Below are 20,319 nucleotides of genomic sequence, written 5' to 3'. Positions count from 1 at the left end.
CCTAGCAGCTGTGCCAGGGATACTTTAATGGTCATTTCATGTAAACACTGAGAGATTCAATAGTAAAATGAAAGTGTTTGGCTCCAGGGGACACAGTCTCTAGGTACTTAGAATATTACAAATGACACTGTGCGTGTGTGTGTGTGTGTGTGTGTGTGTGTGTGTGTGTGTGTGTTTGTGTGTGTGTTTACTGTATACTAATGTTCATATGAGGGTATGCACATATATGTGCATGCATGTTGAGACCAAAGGTCAGGGTAAGGCATCTTCTTCTTGCATTCTTTATCATTCTCTCACTGGCTAAGCTCAGGGGATCGACTTGTCTCAGTGGCCCCTAGCACTGGGTTATAAGCACCTATGTCCCTGTACCTGGCTTTTATCTAAGTTCTGGGGGTTTGAACTCGGTCTCTCATGCTTGCACAGCAACCACTAACCCAACGGAGCATCTCCCAGACTCCTATAATTTACCCATTTTAAAACACCTAAGCCCTGATGACCTTCTGAAGTTCAAAAGGTAATGTCAATTCATCTACTGGAAGAACCATAGAAATGGTGCCAAACGTGATTTAGATAAAAACCATGCCGTAGTGTGTGAGTATGAATGACGGTTGTACGACCCTTAACATGTGAATTAATGATGGCCATAAGTGTGAAAAGTTCACAAATGCCATACAAATCCCTCTTTAGATCCAGTATTGACATTAAAGTTCTGCTCGGTTGGCCCATGTGACAGTGTGGCTCACTGGCTCATTCTCTGCCATCTCCTGTTTCCTCCAAGACTTCAGAGCTTGTAGAGGTTCCCGAAGAGGCTGATGGTCCAGGAGATGGATCTGACATCAGGACGCGGAGCAACAGTGGTGAGTGGGAGACGGTTCTGCAGAAACCAGAGCAGGTGGGGGCTGCAAGAGTCTGTGTCCATTTCTCTCAGGCTCCTCTCACCCTCAGATAGCTCTGGGATATGACATGGGCAAGAGTCCAGGGTTCTAGAAAGAACAGTAGGCCTAGCCATAAAAATGCTTAGTTGTTCACAACTCTTATGAATGAGTACGTCCTCCTCAGACTCAGATTAGACCTGAGAACCTGGCCACTTGGACCTTATTTTGCACCACATCTGAGGTACATGAATCAGGTGAGCAAGGGTGCCAGTCAGAGGAGAGGGTACCACAACCCACAACCCAGTCCCTCCAAGAGGCTATTAAGATAAGTGCAAAACGCACTGCAGGGGATAGGAAATAGCCGGTACTTGCCTTGGAAGCGCAGGACCTAAGATCAATGTCCAGAAACAACATTAAACTCACATCGTTTTTTAAAAAGTGGGATGTACCTAAGGAATGACAGCCATGCAGAACAGGGAGGAGCCATCCTGACCCAGGTCTGTCTAGAAACTCATGCCTACCAGCTGAATTTAGGCAGTAGCCCCAGAATTCATCATCTCAAACCACAAGGTACATGACTACATTCGCACATTCATGTGGCAGGTCTAGCCAGACACTCATGACAAGCCTAACCTCTGTAGTCACCTGTCTGCAGGCTGACCTGAGGGACATCTGGGCCTCAGTGAGCCTTGCTGTGGACTTTACTTTGAGACCATGAGACCTAGAGGTGCTGAGTAACCACCTTCTACCTCATGTCTGAAAAGGAAACGTTGACATCGCTAGAAGTCCCAAAAGGCCAGGTGTGGCCACACCCATCCCCAATAAGCTGATTAGACAGATGCACGGTGGTGAAAGGCAGAGTGAAAAAGGTAGCCACAGTGAGAAAAGAAACAGACACAGGAGCCCAAGGTCCAGACATGAGGTTTAAAGAAAGGACAAGGTGGGCTAGAGAGAGACTTCGGTGGTTAAGAACACTTGCTGCTCTTGAAGAGGACCAGAGTTCAGTTCCCAGCACCTATCAGATAGCACACAACAACCTGTAACTCCAGCTCCAGGAGCTGCAATGCCCACCTCTCTTCTCCAAAAGCACCCATACACATGTATGTCTGCATACATACATGCATACACATATACATGCACATGAGTAAATGGGAAGAAAATACATCTCTTAATAAAGAGCAAGAGGTGTGCCTTATTAAGGCATCTTGGTCAAGCTACACACCTGCCCAGTACTGACCCACTGACCCAGCTTCGTCTGCGCAGTGGTCCAGCTTGGCAGTAAGTTGTCAATCTGATATTTGCAAGGTTACAGCCTCATCTTCATAGATGGTTATCCTCATCTGAGAGGCTTTGTTCTTCTTGGAGTTCACAGTGACTTAGGGAGAAAGGTAAGGACCACTGCTTATCTCTGAGCCTCAAGCCAACTACAGATACAAAATGAAGGCAGGGATGCAGACTCTCACCTTGCTTGTTATTGCCTGTGGGTCTAAGTGGGGAGCAATGCTTGGTAGCAAAAGCAGCTTTTAAATACAGTTTCAATAACTATGATTCCAAACGGCTGCCATGGTCTTTGATTAAGATGATGTAAAACCAACCACAGAATTTCAGTCCACCTACACTGCTGAGCCCAAATGCATGTAAGATCTGGGGTGTTTGGGAAGTAGAATTAGAGCATTGAACTTCTCTCATGTCCAACATATACACACACATCTCCATATAGCACATTCTGAAGAGATGAAAAATTAAGAACAAACACCCTCAAAGCATAAAGTTGACTATTGTCCATCTATTCCATGTTCAGGAGAAATTCCATAGCCATATTAAAAGAAATCTGTAGAAACTGGACATGGTAGCACTCACCTGAAATCCCAATGCCCGGGAGGCAAAGACAGGAGAATCACAAGTTCAAGGCCAGTCCAACCTACATAAGGAACCCATCTCCAATTTTTTTTCTTTAAAGGGAGGAATAGGGAAAAGAGGAGTAATACAAGAAAATCATAGAAAATGAGAGATTCCCCTAAGAATTTATTGAGCTATAAGTTTCCAACAGGCTTTGGATATTTGGAAGCATCCCTTGGTCAGCAATGGCTTTTTCACAATTTGTTAGCAGCCAAAGGGATCAATTAGGCAACTGCTTGTTCCACTCTTTTGCTTGATCTCAATCCCTCATCCATCCAGTCTCGAAGAGAGCGTGCTGATGCATTCCAGCTTCCTTAGCATCCTCTTGATCATGGCAAGAAGGCGTGGCCTTTTAGAAGTTCTGTTGTAGTGCTCACAACCAGTGCTGAATGACATGTTTCATCATGTCCAAAAACACATACAGCTCACATACATGCTATGCCTTTCAGTCAAATATCATGCCAGATATCTTGAGGAATGTCTCTCCAGCCACCTTAGAAGAGGATTCGTTTCAGACTAATGTCTCGAATGCTAGGGTTTATTGTTCTAAGTTGTCTTGGGCAAGTCTGAATTCCACTTTCTAGTCTCAGTTCTCCTGGGTCTGTCACAGATATAGCCAGGGGAGGTGTTGGTCTCTGCTTTAGGCTTCACTGATAACAACTTCACCAGTGGCAAAGCAAGAAAGAAATGGAGAAGCAACAGGCAGCTGCCTGTTTCTTCTCAAAATGCCAGATAACAGTGTTCCCAGGAGCCTTAGTCACTATGGCCACACTGATCATGATTTTCCTGGAAAAGGAGAGGGGTACCAATCATGAGCAATACACATTCTTAGAACCTTTCTTCCAAAATGACTGAGCCAGTCACATCCACTCAGAGATGTCACAAAGCCTAGTAAAGCCTCAGTTTGCACTTGGTGAAAAACTTTTACCCCGGAAAAAAAAATAAGCAAACTTAGGTTTGAACACATACTTTTGTCTTTAGTATATGTTGATTCTAGATCGAAAATGCTAAAGTGTCATCAATTGGGAAGGGAAAAAGAAGAGATTAATGGGGAAGGGGAGAGAAAACAGGACAGAACAGGAGAAGGAAAGAAGGGAAAGAGAGGTTATGACAGGGAGAAAGAAAGGGAGGGAGGGAGAGAGGGAGAGAGGGGAGAGAGGGAGAGAGGGACGGGAGCTTCCCTTCATGAATTTATACTCTGAATCCATGTTCCCTATATAAGCATGCCAAAATAGTAGTTTTTGTTTAAATTGTCAAATGAGATCAGGTCATAATTTGTACAGCAGAGGCAAAGGTAACTCCTGTCTACAGAATTTAAATGGAGAATCCAATCACTCCTCACAACAAACTTTCAGTAAACACAACTTAACAATCAAAGTTCAACATACAGGAAAATGCACTATTATCAAGGAGAAGAAGCAGAATCAGTTAATTTTAGGATCAGGGGCCTTAGAGGGAAAAAAAATATATATATATATATATATATATATATATATATATATATATATATATCAAAGCCAAACAGAATTATATAGTCATTTATGTTTAAAATGCTAAACATAAAGAGGAAATGTTACAAAAGAGCAAGAGCTTATCAAATTTAAAATTTTGAAGAAATGTCCAGAAAGCTTCTAGAATATTGTAAAGTAGAAATGGGATCATCACATTGAATCAGGAATTAGACACAGTGGAAGAGAAAAATAACATCTAGAGCAGAGCCAAGAACTAGTGAATACCCAGGGCAACAAAGTCCTGGAGTCTGAGAGTAAAGGTATTAATGGAATGTGAGGACTTCCAAAATGCATCCTGCTGACACTCTCAAAATGCATACACAGAGGTGGGAGTGGGAGAACATTCAAGAACATTCTGACTGAGAACTTGCAGAACTGATTGAAGACACCATTCCTCAGAGCCATACCCAGGCATCTCTGTGATGCAACAGGACTTCGAAGGCAACCAAGTATTGATGCAGACTGAAAGGCAGAGGAATAACAATCACACAAGGAACTTCTTACAGCTTATAACTGAAGCTAAAGAACAAGAAAATAACATTTTTAATAGGAAGGAGGGAGGGGAGGTGGAAAGGAACGAAGGAGGGGCTAACTGTTAACCTTGAATCATAAGTAAAACAACCATAGTAAACACTCTGAGACAAGAAGAAGTGAGAAGCAGAGAGTGTCAGGCCCCATGAGATGGGCCTGTGAGCAGAAGCGTTTGTTATTGAAGCCTATCAACATCAGAGCAACCTCTAGATCAACATCAGAGCAACCTCTAGATCAACATCAGAGCAACCTCTAGATCAACATCAGAGCAACCTCCAGATCAACATCAGAGCAACCTCCAGATCAACATCAGAGCAACCTCCAGACCCCACTGGGGATGAAGAAAACTGGCCCCTAAAAGTTGTCCTCTGATGCCCACATGCATATCACCTTCACACCATATACACATGCAGTAATAACCAACAAGGGAGAGGAAGGAAAGTGACAGGTGCGTAGTTAAATCGAGCAAACATTGGCGGCTTATTTTTAAAAAGCAATAGTGCTTTGAACATCTGTTAATAAAATATCCGAAGTGCTGATCTATAAATAGACCTCAGGCATTCAGAGATTCCTCATGCTGTTTGAAGGAAGTGTAAAAATATTTCAGTTTAGTTCTTACTAAAACGTGATTCATTAAAGATCCAACACAGCTACACAAGAGATAATAAAATAGATCAAATTTGTCGAAACTACAAAAGCTAACAGAAGTTGAATGCTAAAAGTGGGAAAGAGGAGCCAATCAATTTGAGAGAAAACCAATCTTTGGGAATGATATTCCAGGTTATCCTCTAGACTCCCTACACATGCACACACACACACACACACACACACACACACACACACACACACATACACACACACACACACACACACACACACACACACACACACACACATACATCTTAATAAAAGGTCGGAAAACAAGATGATCATCCATAAAAGGCATGACAATGGTAACAATATAGATAGAAACAGACATCATTAAATTGCAGAGACAGAGCAATAAATCCTGAGTGTGTAATAGAGGGAATAAAATGTATAAGCCTTAACAAATTTTAAGATGGAAGAGAGTGGGGAATCAAGACACCATATCCAAAAGGGAAGCATAACACGCAGGACAATAAAGACTACCATGACCAAATTCTCACCGGAAAGCTTGACAACCTTTTCTAAACAAGCTGATACCAAAAGCACCAGCGTGTCTGCAACCCAACTGTAGCAGGATGGAAGCAGAAAGTGTGAACACTTTCTAATCCTTCTAGAAACCTAACTGATACTTATTTACATTTTTCCATATACAGCAAAATTACCAAGAAGGGACAACTTCATAGGTAAATTCTACCAAACATTTAAGGAATAGGAAATTTTCACATTCTATAAACTCTCTCCAGGAAGTGCAAGTACAGCGAGGAGGTCAGGCAGCCACATTCTCTAACGTGGTTTACGAGGTTATTATAACACTGATTTCAGAACCAAACAAGGCCAGAGAAGGGAAAATCACTGGCCGCTGTCTCTTGAATATGAATGCAGAAGTCTGAAGTAAGAGTCTCGTGAGCTGAACCAAGTGATGTCCCTTTAAAGGTTACTGCGTGGTGACTACATTGGAATTAGCCCAAGAACTCAAACGAGCTCACATCAGCAATGTAAGCTCCTGGAGTGTCATGTGTGAGTAAAACAAAGCCATCAGCTCAGGAGACAAAAAGGTGGTGTCATGGTTTGTGTATGCTGGGCCCAGGTAGTGGCAGTATTAGAAGGTGTGGCCCTGTTGGAGTAGATGTAGCCTTGTTGGAGTAGGTAGGTCACTGTGGGCATAGGCTTTAAGACCCTCAGTCTACCTGCCTGGAAGCCAGTATTTTGCTAGCAGCCTTTTGATGAAGATGTAGAACTCTCAGCTCCTCCTGCACCATGCCTGCCTGGATGCTGTCATGCTTCCTGCCTTGATGATAATGGACTGAACCTCTGAACCTGTAAGCCAGCCCCAATTAAATGTTGATCTTTATAATTCTTGCCTTGGTCATGGTGACTGTTCAGAACAGTAAAACCCTAACTAAAACAAGTATCCTGGGTGTCACAGGTCCACAAAGTGAAAGAGACAGAAAGTCGGAAGCAAAACAAGGCATCCCTCTGGATGCAGCCAAAGGAAGAGTCATTCTGCTTCTCAACAGCTAACAGCAAAGCTTCCACCCACACTGGACATGGTTTTTGAACATTTGTCATGAGATAAATAACCAAATTATTTTCCACAAAAAAAAAAAAAACTTGAAAGCAGCAAAAGTAACAGTTGTACAGCATATCATCAGTCATGTAGTATACATGGTTGTGCAGTATGCACAGCTGTGCAACATACAGTTGTGCAATACATTGTTCTGTGGTCTATACAGATATGCAGTATACACGGTTGTACAGTATACAGTTGTGAAGTGCATAGTTGAGTAGTATACAGAGTTGCAGGGTGTATATAGTTGTGTATACACAGTTGTGTGGTATACACAGTTGTGTGGTATATAGTTGCCTTACACTCTCCATTTTAAAGCAAATCGCAGTTTCAAAAACAGTTTGGGGTAGAGGGCAACTGTCTTGCAGGAAACCTGAGTTCAGTTTCCAGCCCCCAGCCAGATTTGGTCACCAACACTATGAGGACTGGCTCACAACCATATGCAACTCTGGATCCAGGGAGTCTGATATTTTCTTCTGACCTCCATAATCAATTATACTCATGTGCACACACATACACATATACACACATGATCACATGTCAATTAAATAACTAGAAATATAATCTTAGATAGAAGGAATGTATTGGAGAAATAGATTTTAAAACTTCCTCTGTTCCTGGGTACCGTCTGCTTTTGATTGCATATCTGAAAACAAACTTAGTCATTTCAAAGAGTTTTCTCAATACTTCGCAGGAGTAATACATATTTTGAACTAGAAGCTCAGATAGATATTCAGTACAAGGATAAAACACTCTGACATTTAAAACTGTCCAATTTGCATATTGTAGACTCACCTGATAGGATTTCTTTCTTTAGAGCATTTTTTGCTTGTTTCCATTTTAAATATTTAATATTCTTTTGGGAAGAATGTACTTTTATACTTACAGACTCAAATGTTTACAGCAGGATTTCAGAAGATGATGTAATCCTGGGAAAGGGTGTTGCAAGTCTCTGCCCTGTTTTGGTAGGTCAACACCAAGTTAAATGTCCAAATGCTCCAGGCAAACTATGTGGGAAGGGACCACTCACATCTCAAGGCTGCACTGTTGGTATCACATGGGCACTTTGGGCATCCCTGTGGGAATGAAACATATCTGTAAACTCTGGAATTATAGACTGAATACACAGCATAGTTAAGTCTCCTCAGTATTTCTTCAGGGGCTCTTTCTTTGAATCTTTTTTTTTTTAAACATAGAAGCTCCTCAGTCTTTTTTAATAACAATAGAGATCCTGGTGGGATGGCTCAATGGGTAAAGGAGCTTGTGTCCAAGTCTGACAATCTGAGTCCAATTCGTAGGCCCTACATGATGAAGAGAGGGAACTGACTACCACTAGTTGTCTTTTGATCTCCAAGAGCACATGTGACGTGTAATGCGCACATGCATGCACCCACAGTGTGAGTTTTACAAAACCAAGAGAATGAATAAACAACAGAGAGAATGAGGACACCAATGAACCAAGTTATGCAGATTCCTGTGGGATGTGCCATCCTGTACCTATCTCTTCTTGATACAGGAGGATGAGGAGGAGGAGGAGGAGGAGAGGGGGTGGAGAGGAAGAAGAAGGAGGAGGAGAAGGAGGAGGAGGAGGAGGAGGAGGAGAAGGAAAAAGAAGAAGAACAAGAACAAGAACAAAAAGAAGAAGAAGAGCAAGAAGGAACATGTTATTCTAAACTGCCAAGCCATCCCAGTGGTAGATTAATTTACAGACCAAACCTTACTGCATCTGTCTGGAACCATCTGCCTCAATTTACTGCCCTAAGGAAGAAGTATCTTGTGAGAATGGCAGGCTGGTCATGGTCATGGACCAGATCTGGCAAGTGTGCATCTGGACAGTGAGAACTGCCCATTGTAAGGGGCTTCTTTATCAAAGGCAATGCCTTCAGGGTGATAACTTCAACACAAAGGAAGAGGATTGCACATCCCAAAAATAAAGCTCAAAGAAAATTGGGGCAACAGCCTGTGTAAGTTGGATTATACAATCAGGGTGTATTGTGAAATTTTAAAGTGGATGCTTTAATCTTCAAAACAGAATAAAGACAACATCAAGAAGCTAGTATCGTAATATTGAATCTAAAATCCTGGTGTTTAGGGAAGGTTAATGTTCGAAGGCAACAAAACTATCTTCTCAAGAGATTCCACACAGTGAACATGCCTCTGTTTCTGACGGGGCACTGCTTGAAGAGACTCAAGTTTCAAACACACACTTGGCCAGTGATGGTGGGGATGTATTCCTGACTTTACACAGACTGTGGGATGCTGACTAGGGTTAACCAGATGCTGCATGAGGAGGAGGGAAAGCATCTCTGAAAGGATGAAGGAAGGATGATAAGAGCCAATGATAAGCTCTGGCTCAGGGGGGAATCAAAATAGTCTCTCCATCCATGTCCCAAAAAATGGCTACCTGCCACACAAAACTCCTGTGCTTTCTTTCCTCTCTCAGTGTTTACATATCCAGAAAATGGTACCGATGACTTCAGAGACCAAGTAAAGACCATAAACCACCAGGTATGTAAACATCCCAGAACAGGTGAGAGTTCCTGGATCAAGTTGTCAGTCATCACCAAAGTGAATCCCACTATCCCTTTGGAGGCTGGGGGTAATAGTTTCATGTCAAACCTCCTTTTAAAATCATTTGAAGAAACACGTAACATGTCTGATGGGTGCCAGTGAAGCATGTGATGTTGCATAATGAATAACACAGAAGAGAACAGGCACAGCATACAAAAGGTGAAAAGGATACACATTGTATTAATGACATGCACACTTTTCTGTCATGTGTTTCTGCAAGCTAAGACCTATTCTGTGTTAATTGCCAAATCGTATTATGATTACACTGTATGTTATGCAAGAATGTATTATTGTATCAGATATGTCCATTCACATATGCACATATAACTATCATAGATCCAAGCAATATCACCCAAGGTTCCTGAGATTTAAATTGTGGTAGAATGAAGGGCCTATGAGATGGCTCAGTAGAGAAAGGTGCTTGCTGCCAAGTCTACTGATGTCTTTCAATCCCTGGAATCCACACAGTAAAAGGAGAGAACAAATTCTCCAAGTTATCTTCTGACTTCCACGTATAGACTTTGGAGTACACATGCTATACACATACATATGTACGTACATACATACATACGTAATAGAAGAATTCAAGGTTCCAAAGGCTATAATTGCGTGAAAGTCTTATGTTTTATATCCATACATAGAAAGTATTTATCATATTATACAATGTACTCAAAAGCATTATGTGATTGCATGTATGGAATATATCAGTTTCGCTTGTACATTACAAAATATAAATGCATCTGTAGCATTACAATTTTGGGGCTAGTAATAACAGCTAATATTTATAGGACACTACATGACTCCTTTATAATCTAATAAACTGAGGACTATTTAATAGCCCACCTCACAGGGTTGTGGTGAATGATAGTTATGTTAACACAAGTAATAACGTACTGGGCAGGCAGGCAGTAAGCTATCGAAATCAGCAGCTTTTATTATCACATTTGTAAGATATCAAAGTCAGTAGATGGCGGAACTGTGGCATAAACTACCAGGCCAATGCCAAATAATCGATGATTTTTTTTCTCACCACAGATGAACAGATTGCTATGAACAGGGCTCTTTGATATATAGACCAACTTTCACCCGAATGGTAAAATGTCAGCTTTAAGGGTCTAGAGAGAGTGGTTGAGAACACTTCTCACCTGTTCTAATTAGGACTACTATTACTATTTCTGTCATAAATCTCCAGCGTTTACTCAGTCTGCTTTCTTACAGAACCCAGAATCACTTATTCAGAGATAGCATCATCCACAATGGGCCAGGGCCTCCCATGTCAAACACTAAATAAGAAAATATACCACATGTTTGCCTATACCTTTATCTTACGGAAGCATTTTTGGAACCAAGGATCCCTGTTCTCCAATGACTCTAGCATGTATCAAGTTGACATAAAACTTAGCCAGCACAATAGATTCCTTGCCATTTTGACACAAAAACTTGTCACAATGAAAAGCCACAACTTCTCCTTTCTTATTTGCCCCCAAGACTTCACATGAAAAGCATAAATAACTTTAGAAGTCTCACAGTGTTTACAAATTCAAACACATTGAAAGTTCATTCCTTTTAAAATAGTCAATCTCTTTTAAAAACCTAAACTCCCTTTTAAACATTTAAAATGTCTTCGGGGGACTCCTATAAAAATAAATTTTAAGCTAAATATTTTCTCACTTCAAGAGGAAAAAGAACAGAACATGTTCACAATCTGAATAAAGCAAAAGCAAACTCCAACTGTGTAAAGGACTCAATATCCAATATCTGGGGTTCACTAAAAATCTTCTGGGCTCCTCCAAGGGATTGGGTGATTTCTCCAGCTCTCCCAGCTGCAGCACACACACCCTGTCTCCTCTGCTCGGGTTAGCTTCACAGAAAACCCCCTTCTGTCAATCATCCCATGGTACTGTCATCCCCAAAGTGCTGGGGTCTCTTGTGAAACTGGGCCAGTCTTTCACCAATAGCATCTCCTGGGCTCTCTTCAACCCTACTATAGTGCCAAGCCTCTGCGGCTCTCCATGAGCTGCTCACACCTTCAAACCTGTGCCACCTGGGTGACTCTTCCACTACCATGTTCAGCCATCAGCACAGTAAAGAAGCCCTGGACTACAGCTTCTGTGTGCTGACTCTGAGGAAGCACACCCCAGAAGATTTCACCTCGGGGATGCTGGTCTCTCCTTAATCACCCTAATTTCTTCGCTCCAGATAACCAGCATCAATTGTCCCAGTAAAACAAGGTTTTACTTCAGTGGCCCTGGGTGCTTGGCTAATTCCACCTGATTCTTCAGCCCCAGCCTAACCAGAACCACAAACTCTTAACTCAAAGTAGCAAATGGCCCTGTAGAGTCATTAAAGGATTCTCTCCTACTTCCCCCTGAAGAGTCACAAGACAGGCCTCCACTGTCTGCATGGCTCTCCACATTCTTATCTTCCGAGCTCCCACAGAAGAACCCATCAGGCTTTGGACACTCGATAGCTTTGCCAGCACAAAGTTTGAAAGTCTTTCCACAATATTCCTACAAACACATGGTTGGGTCTGTCACAGCAGTACCTCCCTCTCCTGGAACCAATTTCTGTCCTAGTCAGGGTTACTCTTGCTTTGATGAAACACCATGACCACGCAACTCAGGGAAGAAAGTTTATTTTTGACTTACACTTCCACATCACTGTTCATCATGGAAGGAAGTTGGAACAGGAACTCAAATAGGACAGGAACCCAGAGGCAGGAGCTAACACAGAGGCCCTGAAGGGAGTGCTGCTTAGTGACTTGTTCTTCATAATTTGCTCAGCCTGGTTTGTTATAGAACCCAGGATCACCAGCCCAGGGGTAGCACCACTCACAATGGGCTGGTCCCTCCCCCATCAATTACTAATTAAGAAAATCTCCTACAGGCTTGCCTACAGCCTGATCTTTAAAGAAACATTTTCTCAACTGAGGTTCTTCTCCAACGACTCTAGTTCATGCTGAGCAGACATAAGAATTGCCAGGACATGGCCCTTTTAGAAGAGCCAGGCTCAGTTTCTAGCAGTCACATCAAGTGATTCACAACCTTCTGTAACTCCAGCTCCACAAAATCTGATGGCATACTCTGGTGTCCAAAGGCACCTAAAATGTCAGTTACATCTATGCATACACACACTTGGGCGTACACACAGATACAAACAAATAAATGATTAAGACGCCTTATAAAAGTCTATTTTGGGAAGCAAATTCTATTTATGCCTATTCTCATGACTCTCTCTTTTTAGGAAAAGTGTTCTCCATTTGAGGCAGAGGGGAGGACTGCTCAGTGGTTAAAGCACTGGCTACACAATCCTGAGGACCGGAGATCAGATGCATATCACCAGTATTAAAGCCAGGAGGGCTCAGAGGCTCACTTGTAATTCCAACCTTAAGGGATAGGAATAGGGGATCTACAGGCAAGCGGCCTAGCAAAAGTAGATACATCTGCTTCTGCCTCCATGAGGAGGGGAGATGAATGACTAGGAGGAGTCCTAACATAAGCCTTGGGCCTCCACATGCACATACATGTACATGCACCCGAGAATTTGTGAGTCCCATATATGCCTAATACACACACATGCCTGAAAATGGGGAAAAATAGAAAGCGTCCCCATTTTTGACATATTTCTTGAAGAACTGTGTCAAAGAGAAAAAAAAATCACCCAAAGAAAATACAATTTCTGAGATGTCCCAACCATTTCAAATAGATTGTAGTGGAATCCGACTCCAGGATTAAAGGACAGCTAAAGAGCTGGGCGTGGTGGCGAGTGCCTTTAATCCCAGCACTCTAGACACAGAAACGGGTGGATCTCTGTGAATATGAGGCCAGCCTGGGCTACACAGAGAAAACCCTTTCTCTAATATAATGTCATTTTAAAAGCAAGCCAAGAGAGAAGCCTCAGTGACAGGCAGCTGTGTGACTCCTGAGAGCTGTACTCGGGCACCGAGCGGCGGTCAAGAATTTACATCCACGTTTCTACTGTCAGTCTCTCTGGGCTCATTTTTCTCTGTCTCTCTGTCAGGGACCTCTTTCCAAAGACCCATTACAGATGAACACCTACGTTGCCTTGTACAGATTTATACCACAGGAGAATGAAGACTTGGAAATGAGGTAAAAATGTGTGTGTGTGTGTGTGTGTGTGTGTGTGTGTGTGTGTGTGTGTGTGTGTGTAAATAAAATGAATGAAAGACAATTTTAAATGTTTACTTTTATATGTAAAAAGGAAGGAAGGGGGGCCAGTGAGATGAACCAACAAGTAAAGCCAGCCTTCTGATCTTAGTTCAAATTCTAGAATGTATGATAAAAGAAGAGAACTAAACTCCAAGGGTTGCCCTCTGATATCCATGCACACTGTGACACGCATGCATGAGTGCACGTGTGCACACACAAACGCACATGCATACACACATGCATACACTCTCACACACACACATTACTACTACTGCCAACAACAACAATAATAATCTTAAGGGAGTCATTAGGACAATGATCCACAAATGCTTTTATGCATCCCCCAATCTGCAGGACTAACACGTCAGCTGTTTTCGGAGTCCTGTCCTAGGTGTCTTATTGAACAGATCTTTATGGAAGCCAAAGAGTGTGCATCTATCTAGTCTGAAGATGATGCTGATGCCGATGCTGATCTGGGACCTTTGCAAAGCGTGTCTGTAGTTCATGGCCCATGGGATGTAAAGGTTTCCATGCAGGTTAAGCATTAGATGTACTTGACATTCACTAATCGATAATCAAAAGGTTTATTTAATCCTCAAATTAGCATCGATGGAAAAGTTGAGCTTCAATTGTTAGGGTCAGTCTCCTGCCTCCCACCTCAGGTCAGCTTTGCTTGAGTCTGTCTTTCAGTGATGCTTGATCTTCTTAGAGCAGTGTTCAGAGTTTGCATCTTGGCCTCTTTCTTTTCTTTGCTGCTGTTGTTGTTGTCGTTCAGATGATGACAACTGCATACTGTTTATAGGTGCAGATTGGAATCTATGGGGAATCCTCTGAAGTGCACAGTGGCGAGAGAGTTTATTGCAGAAAAGAAAAAAATCCACCACTTACAAGGAAGTAGTGACCCAGAGCTGGGGGTGGGGACCGTTCCATGGAACCTGCACCTAGCAGAGTGGCACCTTGTATGGGTCTTTTATGCAGTGCATGCTTTTGCCTTTTCAGTTTCTCTGTGTAAGTTGTGTTTGGTGCATGTCACATGTCAGCCTTGGCACAGTTATTCCAGTCTGGTTTCTTTGTGCCAAGTTTTGCTTCAGTCTCCACCCTACACTCCTACCACAATTGAGTTTCCTCCTTCACTGGGTAAACTTTCCAGGATGAACTCATTGTCTGAGATGTAAGCAGTGTCTGATTAGTCCTAGAATTCTGGGAGAGGATCTGACATTTTCTAGTGGGCTAACATTTCATTAGGGACAACCCAAATCTCTAAGTCATTGTCTCTCTGGCCTTGTGACTACCATGGGACCTTCAAGAGATCGGCCACAGTTGACTAGATACAAATGGAGTTGAGAGTGGCAATAGGGAGTCGTACTGAGCTCCTTGAGATGGCCATTTGGGTGTGTGGGATGTGCAGTGAGATACTAGACAGAGATGGGCTCAAGTGGTAATGTGCTGGCATTGCAAGCACAAGGATCTGAGTTCAATTCCCAAGAGCCTTCCTGGAGAAAGAAGAATGGGGGAAGGAGAAAGGGAGGAAGAGTAAGAAGGGAAGGAAGAGGAGGAGACACGGTGTATAAGCTTGTGAACCAGAGCTAGGGAGGCAGAGATGGATGGACCTCTGAGACTCCTTGGCCAGCAATTTAGTCTACTCAGAAAGTTCCAGGTCAGTAAGCGATCCACCCTCAAAAATCAAGGTGAATGGTTCCTCAGGAATAATACAGCTGTCCTCTAGCCTCCACACACACACACACACACACACACACACACACACACACACACACACGTGTGCACCTGCACACACATGAGGTGACATACCAGAAGTAAATTGAAGATGAACTATGTCCCTATTGTGTTAGCCCACATCTCCCAATAGAACAGTATCCTGAATTCCCTAAATTATTTTAACAGCAGTTGCAGAGCAATACTGAATGTTACCAGGGACATTGACGGGTGTCTGGCTCTGTGCAGGCTGTCGTAACTCTGTGTGTTTATTTTTTTTATTGGTTGCAGGCCATTAAAAGCCAAGATGTCTGGTCACGACTGCAACATTTACAATCTGCTTCCAGGCAAGCAGAACTATTCATTCCCAGGAGTGGGTGATCAAAGTGATAAATCATACATTTATTTATTTATCTATTTATTTATTATATCTAAGGCATTGTAGGTTCTCATTTTTAAGATCCAGGAACTGGATTAGCATACTCAAAGCAATAAAGAGTGGACTGAGTATAATTCCTCGAATGAGTTGGGACTTTGTGAATTATCTTTTCCTCCTCAACCATAAGGGGACAAAAATCATTTTGATTACGTACTATTCTTATCTACCTGCGTACTTACCCAGGGGAACGTGATGGGTACCTTCCTTGGGAAAGAAAGCAGAGGAGTAGCATATAAGAAATGTTGGAAATAGGAGTTTGGGAAAAACAACAAAAGGCTCAGATATCAAAGCCAGCCACCAAAAGTCAGAGCAGATGAGCCATGGCTTCAGTAGATTCCTTATGGATCTGCCTAGCAACAAGCAAAGCTTTATCTACCAGAGGCCAGTGGTACAAATGTCTTCATAGTCCTCCATATTAACTCACTGCCTCTGCTGGTACCCGCTATCAGTAGATCAGGGCATCTCCCCATGAAGAATGAAGTCATACTCCTCTGGCCTCTGGCCAGCCTGAGGGGCTCCCCTGAACCTCTTGCTCAGAATGTATTCAATATTTATTCTCTACTTATCTAAATCCTAGTAAACTCAACCCCTAGGATCTGTGCCAGATTGGCAGGGGGACACCTGGTCTAGGGGTTTCCAACTTTGTGTCTGCTACTGTCCCGTGCTGCTCACTGTGGGTGGGACGTGGATGGGGTCAAGGCCACAGTACAGTTTTCATAGGTAGATCTAAACCAGTGAGTCAGGTGCAAGGGTTCCCCACGTGCTTCTCATCCAACAAGAGAGCAAAGCCTAACTGTGGACTTCAGCTTCCTAATAGTGAAAATAGGAACAATCAAGTCTGGGCTTCTTAGGATGAGGGGGTTACAAAAGGGCACAATATCCAGTACATGGTAGATACATCACCATTTCAGTTCTGATTTATTTTGGTTGTTTGGTTGTTTGTTTTTCTTGTTCTGCTTTGTTGTTGTTGTGAGACCAACATGTATCACTCTGTAGCCCAGGCTGACCTCAAACTCAGGATCTTCCTACCTTGGCCAGTGGGTGCGGGGACTATAGCCATGTGCCACAGTAGGTTCTTTCTTTCCAGAATAGAGGGATAGAGGAAGAGGAGGGAGAGAGGGAGGGAGGCAGACAGAGCTGGACAGCATGAATTCATTGAATGTTTAGGAATGCAAAGCACCAAAGCACGGCACCACTTGGCCTTGGCTTAAATCCTAGGCAAGTCACTCATGCAGTTCCATGACCTCACATGTCAAGAGAGCCACACAAGCTGTCTGAGTCTCTAACCCTGAACATGTAGAAGGTGCCTCATAGTCCCAGGCTGGCTTCAAAGCCAGTGTCCTCCACTGTCTTTGGATCTCACACCTTATTTGTGGAGACTCAAGACTTGTGCAGCCTCATCCTGGCTGATTTCTGTTTAATTTGCTGCCCATTTTCCCTTCAACAAAAGGACCACAGCACCATAGACAGAGGATCTTTGCTTCCTGTAGTCTGTGTCATCCTGTTCCAGGACCCCCAGCACACACACACACACACACACACACACACACACACACCTCTACCTCTTAAATTTCTTCATGCTCTCGGTTCTAACTCAGTGTCCCTTGGCTGTAGTGTTTCCTCTCCTAGTGATTCTCTCTGGATTATTTATTTCAGAGAACATACGTCAACTTATATTCATACAATTCTGGAATCACTGAGTTATCTCTGCCTCCCCCTGTAAACTCTCTTGAGAAACTACCTTCGGCGCTCAGGATATAACTACCCCAGGAGCTCTACTGCTCTGGGGATGAGAAAGGCTTGAAGTCATTGCTTCTTCTTCACACCCAGGCACTGTTTGTTTTGAATCAGTAGAAATAACTTGTATGGTTTTGGCAGATAAATCATCAAGGGATAGAAATTACTGCATTTGGGAACGCAAAGGATGAAGAGCATGCAGAAGAGCAAAGGGTTCAAATACATATTCAGTGACTGTGTCGTGTTGATGTCAAAGACTCTGCGTCAACTTCTCATATCGAAGCCATTTTCATTTTTATTAGTTCTCTTCAAACAGATTTATATGATAATGGCCATTTTTCCTCAGGTGGGGAGAAGAGATGGCAGGTTTTGGATGAAAAAAGGCTTAGGAGCCCTGACTGAGAAAAGGGGAACTGCCTTTTCAATATTATTAAATTCTAAGGAAGATATAAATTAATGACTGTGTATGACAGAATGCCTAGACAGACAGACAGACAGACAGACAGAGAGAGAGACACAGAGAGAGAGAGAGACAGAGAGAGAGAGAGAGAGAGAGAGAGAGAGAGAGAGAGAGAGAGAGAGTTTTAGAGAAAAACACATCTCTTTAACACTAAATAACAATTTAGAATTGTGAATCGCCAGGCTCTTGGAAGCTTTAAGTCTCTGACATTCTGTGGGTGAGTCTGAACAAGAGTAAGACATAACATAAAGAGAGTAACAGAGCAATCATGTCTCTGGTTAGTTAATGTCTGAACGAGAATAAGCAAGCATGTGTCTGGTTAGCTAGCATCTGAATGAGAGCAAACAAGCAAGAGTTTGGTTACCAGGAGATGGGTAGCCTAAATTTATGTCTCTTGAATTTGACATTGAGTTGAAAATGACTTTAACCTACATATGGCTTTTTCTAAGATGTATTCTTAGGAAGTTGTCCCTTATTTGAGCTTAAGGGGGTCATGGCGCTAGGAGGCATGAGAAGAGCAGACAGAAATTACAGTCTGGTGTGAGGTGCTGGATGGTGGAGACCTGGCATTACAGCACACCCCAGACAGACACTGAAACAGTCTTGGGGCATCAAAGAAGGTTCTGCAGGAGGCAGCATTGGAACCCAGGTTGCAGGAGTCTGCCTGTGAGCTTTTGGGGTAAAGAATAAAGAGGTAAAAACTCAATCTCTAGATTTAAAGAAACTTAATAAGTAACCAAGTTGAGGGCAAATGCCAACCCCAGAGAATGTCTTGAAAATTCAGGGCTGAGGCACACGAAGCCAGCTGTTGGTTCTGTCTTGTGATTCTTTGTCTTCTGGAAGACCAGGTAAGACAACCAGCATTAAGGAAAGTAGAAAGTAGAGGCTGGGGACCAGAACCGAGAGAGGCTGACCATGCCAGCCTGGTTCCCACCTGTACTTTGTACCCTATGTTGATGTTGGTCAGTGTCCTCTCTGAAAAACCTGTGGCTTTAAAGAGTTAAGTCTTCATTTCTTAAGTGTGTATGTGGATATGTGTGTGAACTTCATGTGTGTGAAAGGGTGTGAGTGTGTGTGTGTGTGTGTGTGTGTGTGTGTGTGTGTGTGTGTGTGTGTGTGTGTATACATAGGCACATACATACATGTGCATGTGGAGGGCAGAGAATAGCTTTGGGTATCATTCCTCAGGAATTGCCTGCCTTTATGTTTATTTTTATTTCTTGAAATAGGGTCCCACACATGCCTGAAACTCACCAAGTAGGCTGGGCTGACAAGCTCTAAGAATCTACATGTCTCTGCTATGCCAGCACTGGGATTATGGGCATGTACCACTATACTCAGCCTAACAGCTTTGTTTTCATTGGGTTTTGGTTTCGGTTTGGGCATTGGCTTTGGGCTTTGAGCTTTGGCTTTGTTTTAATGTGATCTCTAAGAACCAAACTAATTTCCTCACCAGTCAAGCTCTGTCCCCAACCTTAATTTTATTTTTCATTGACACATCATTGCACGCATCTGTAAGCTGCTGCATGATAGCTGAATAAATGTTTATAGTTTATATTTATTGAATCAGAATAACTGTCACACCTGGTGCCATAAAGAGCTATCATTTCTGTGTTGGGAACATTGGGAATAATCTCCAGTGACGATATGTAGACATAAAGGTGTCATCAAGTCAACTGTCGATGACCACATTCACCCTACCGTGCTGCAGAACTCCCTTCCTGTCCCTGAACACGTGTATGCATCATCTATCTATCCTCCATTTGTCTTTGGAAAATGAGCTTTGACAATGTAGTCATGTATCCCAAGTTCACCATGCATAGTAATCTCCGAGAAGTCTATCGGGACGAGGTTTGACCCCAGAGTCCAGGAAGCCTGTGGTCTATAGACTGCACTCATGAAGCCTTACTCCTGGTGCAGAAATTTTATGGTCAAGGTCAAGCCTGTGACTTTTATCTATTCAAATGATTCTCTGACTCAATAATAACTGAGAGAGCTGGTAAGATGTCACACTTGGTTCCAAGAGAATCACATGTGTGACGATGATGAGGGCTACTGATAGGAACTGACAAATAATTCACGAACAGCCAGAATTCGTGGGGTGTTCCTGATGAGATTATGCTAGACACAACACTCTCTCGTTTCTAGAGACAGTGACAACTGCATTATTATCAGTTTTCTGCAACTTTTATGCAGTGG

At 42.7% G+C, this 20,319-nt stretch overlaps 1 protein-coding gene across 2 annotated transcripts in view; it reads left to right on the top strand.

Moving 5' to 3' along the window:
* STAC (SH3 and cysteine rich domain) overlaps positions 1 to 20,319 on the top strand; it is a gene marked incomplete at its 3' end in the record, with an annotated part of 118,455 nt that overhangs the window by 82,744 nt on the left and 15,392 nt on the right. For both annotated transcript variants that reach the window (XM_080934431.1, XM_080934430.1), the window contains 3 exons: positions 779 to 857; positions 9,475 to 9,539; positions 13,623 to 13,711. In XM_080934431.1, the coding sequence (XP_080790557.1) occupies positions 779 to 857; positions 9,475 to 9,539; positions 13,623 to 13,711 (233 nt within the window). The remainder of the gene's footprint in view (positions 1 to 778; positions 858 to 9,474; positions 9,540 to 13,622; positions 13,712 to 20,319) is intronic.

The sequence above is a fragment of the Micromys minutus genome (assembly GCF_963924665.1).
Source record: "Micromys minutus genome assembly, chromosome: 21".
NCBI lineage: Eukaryota > Metazoa > Chordata > Mammalia > Rodentia > Muridae > Micromys > Micromys minutus.
This window is presented reverse-complemented; position numbering and strand designations above follow the sequence as displayed.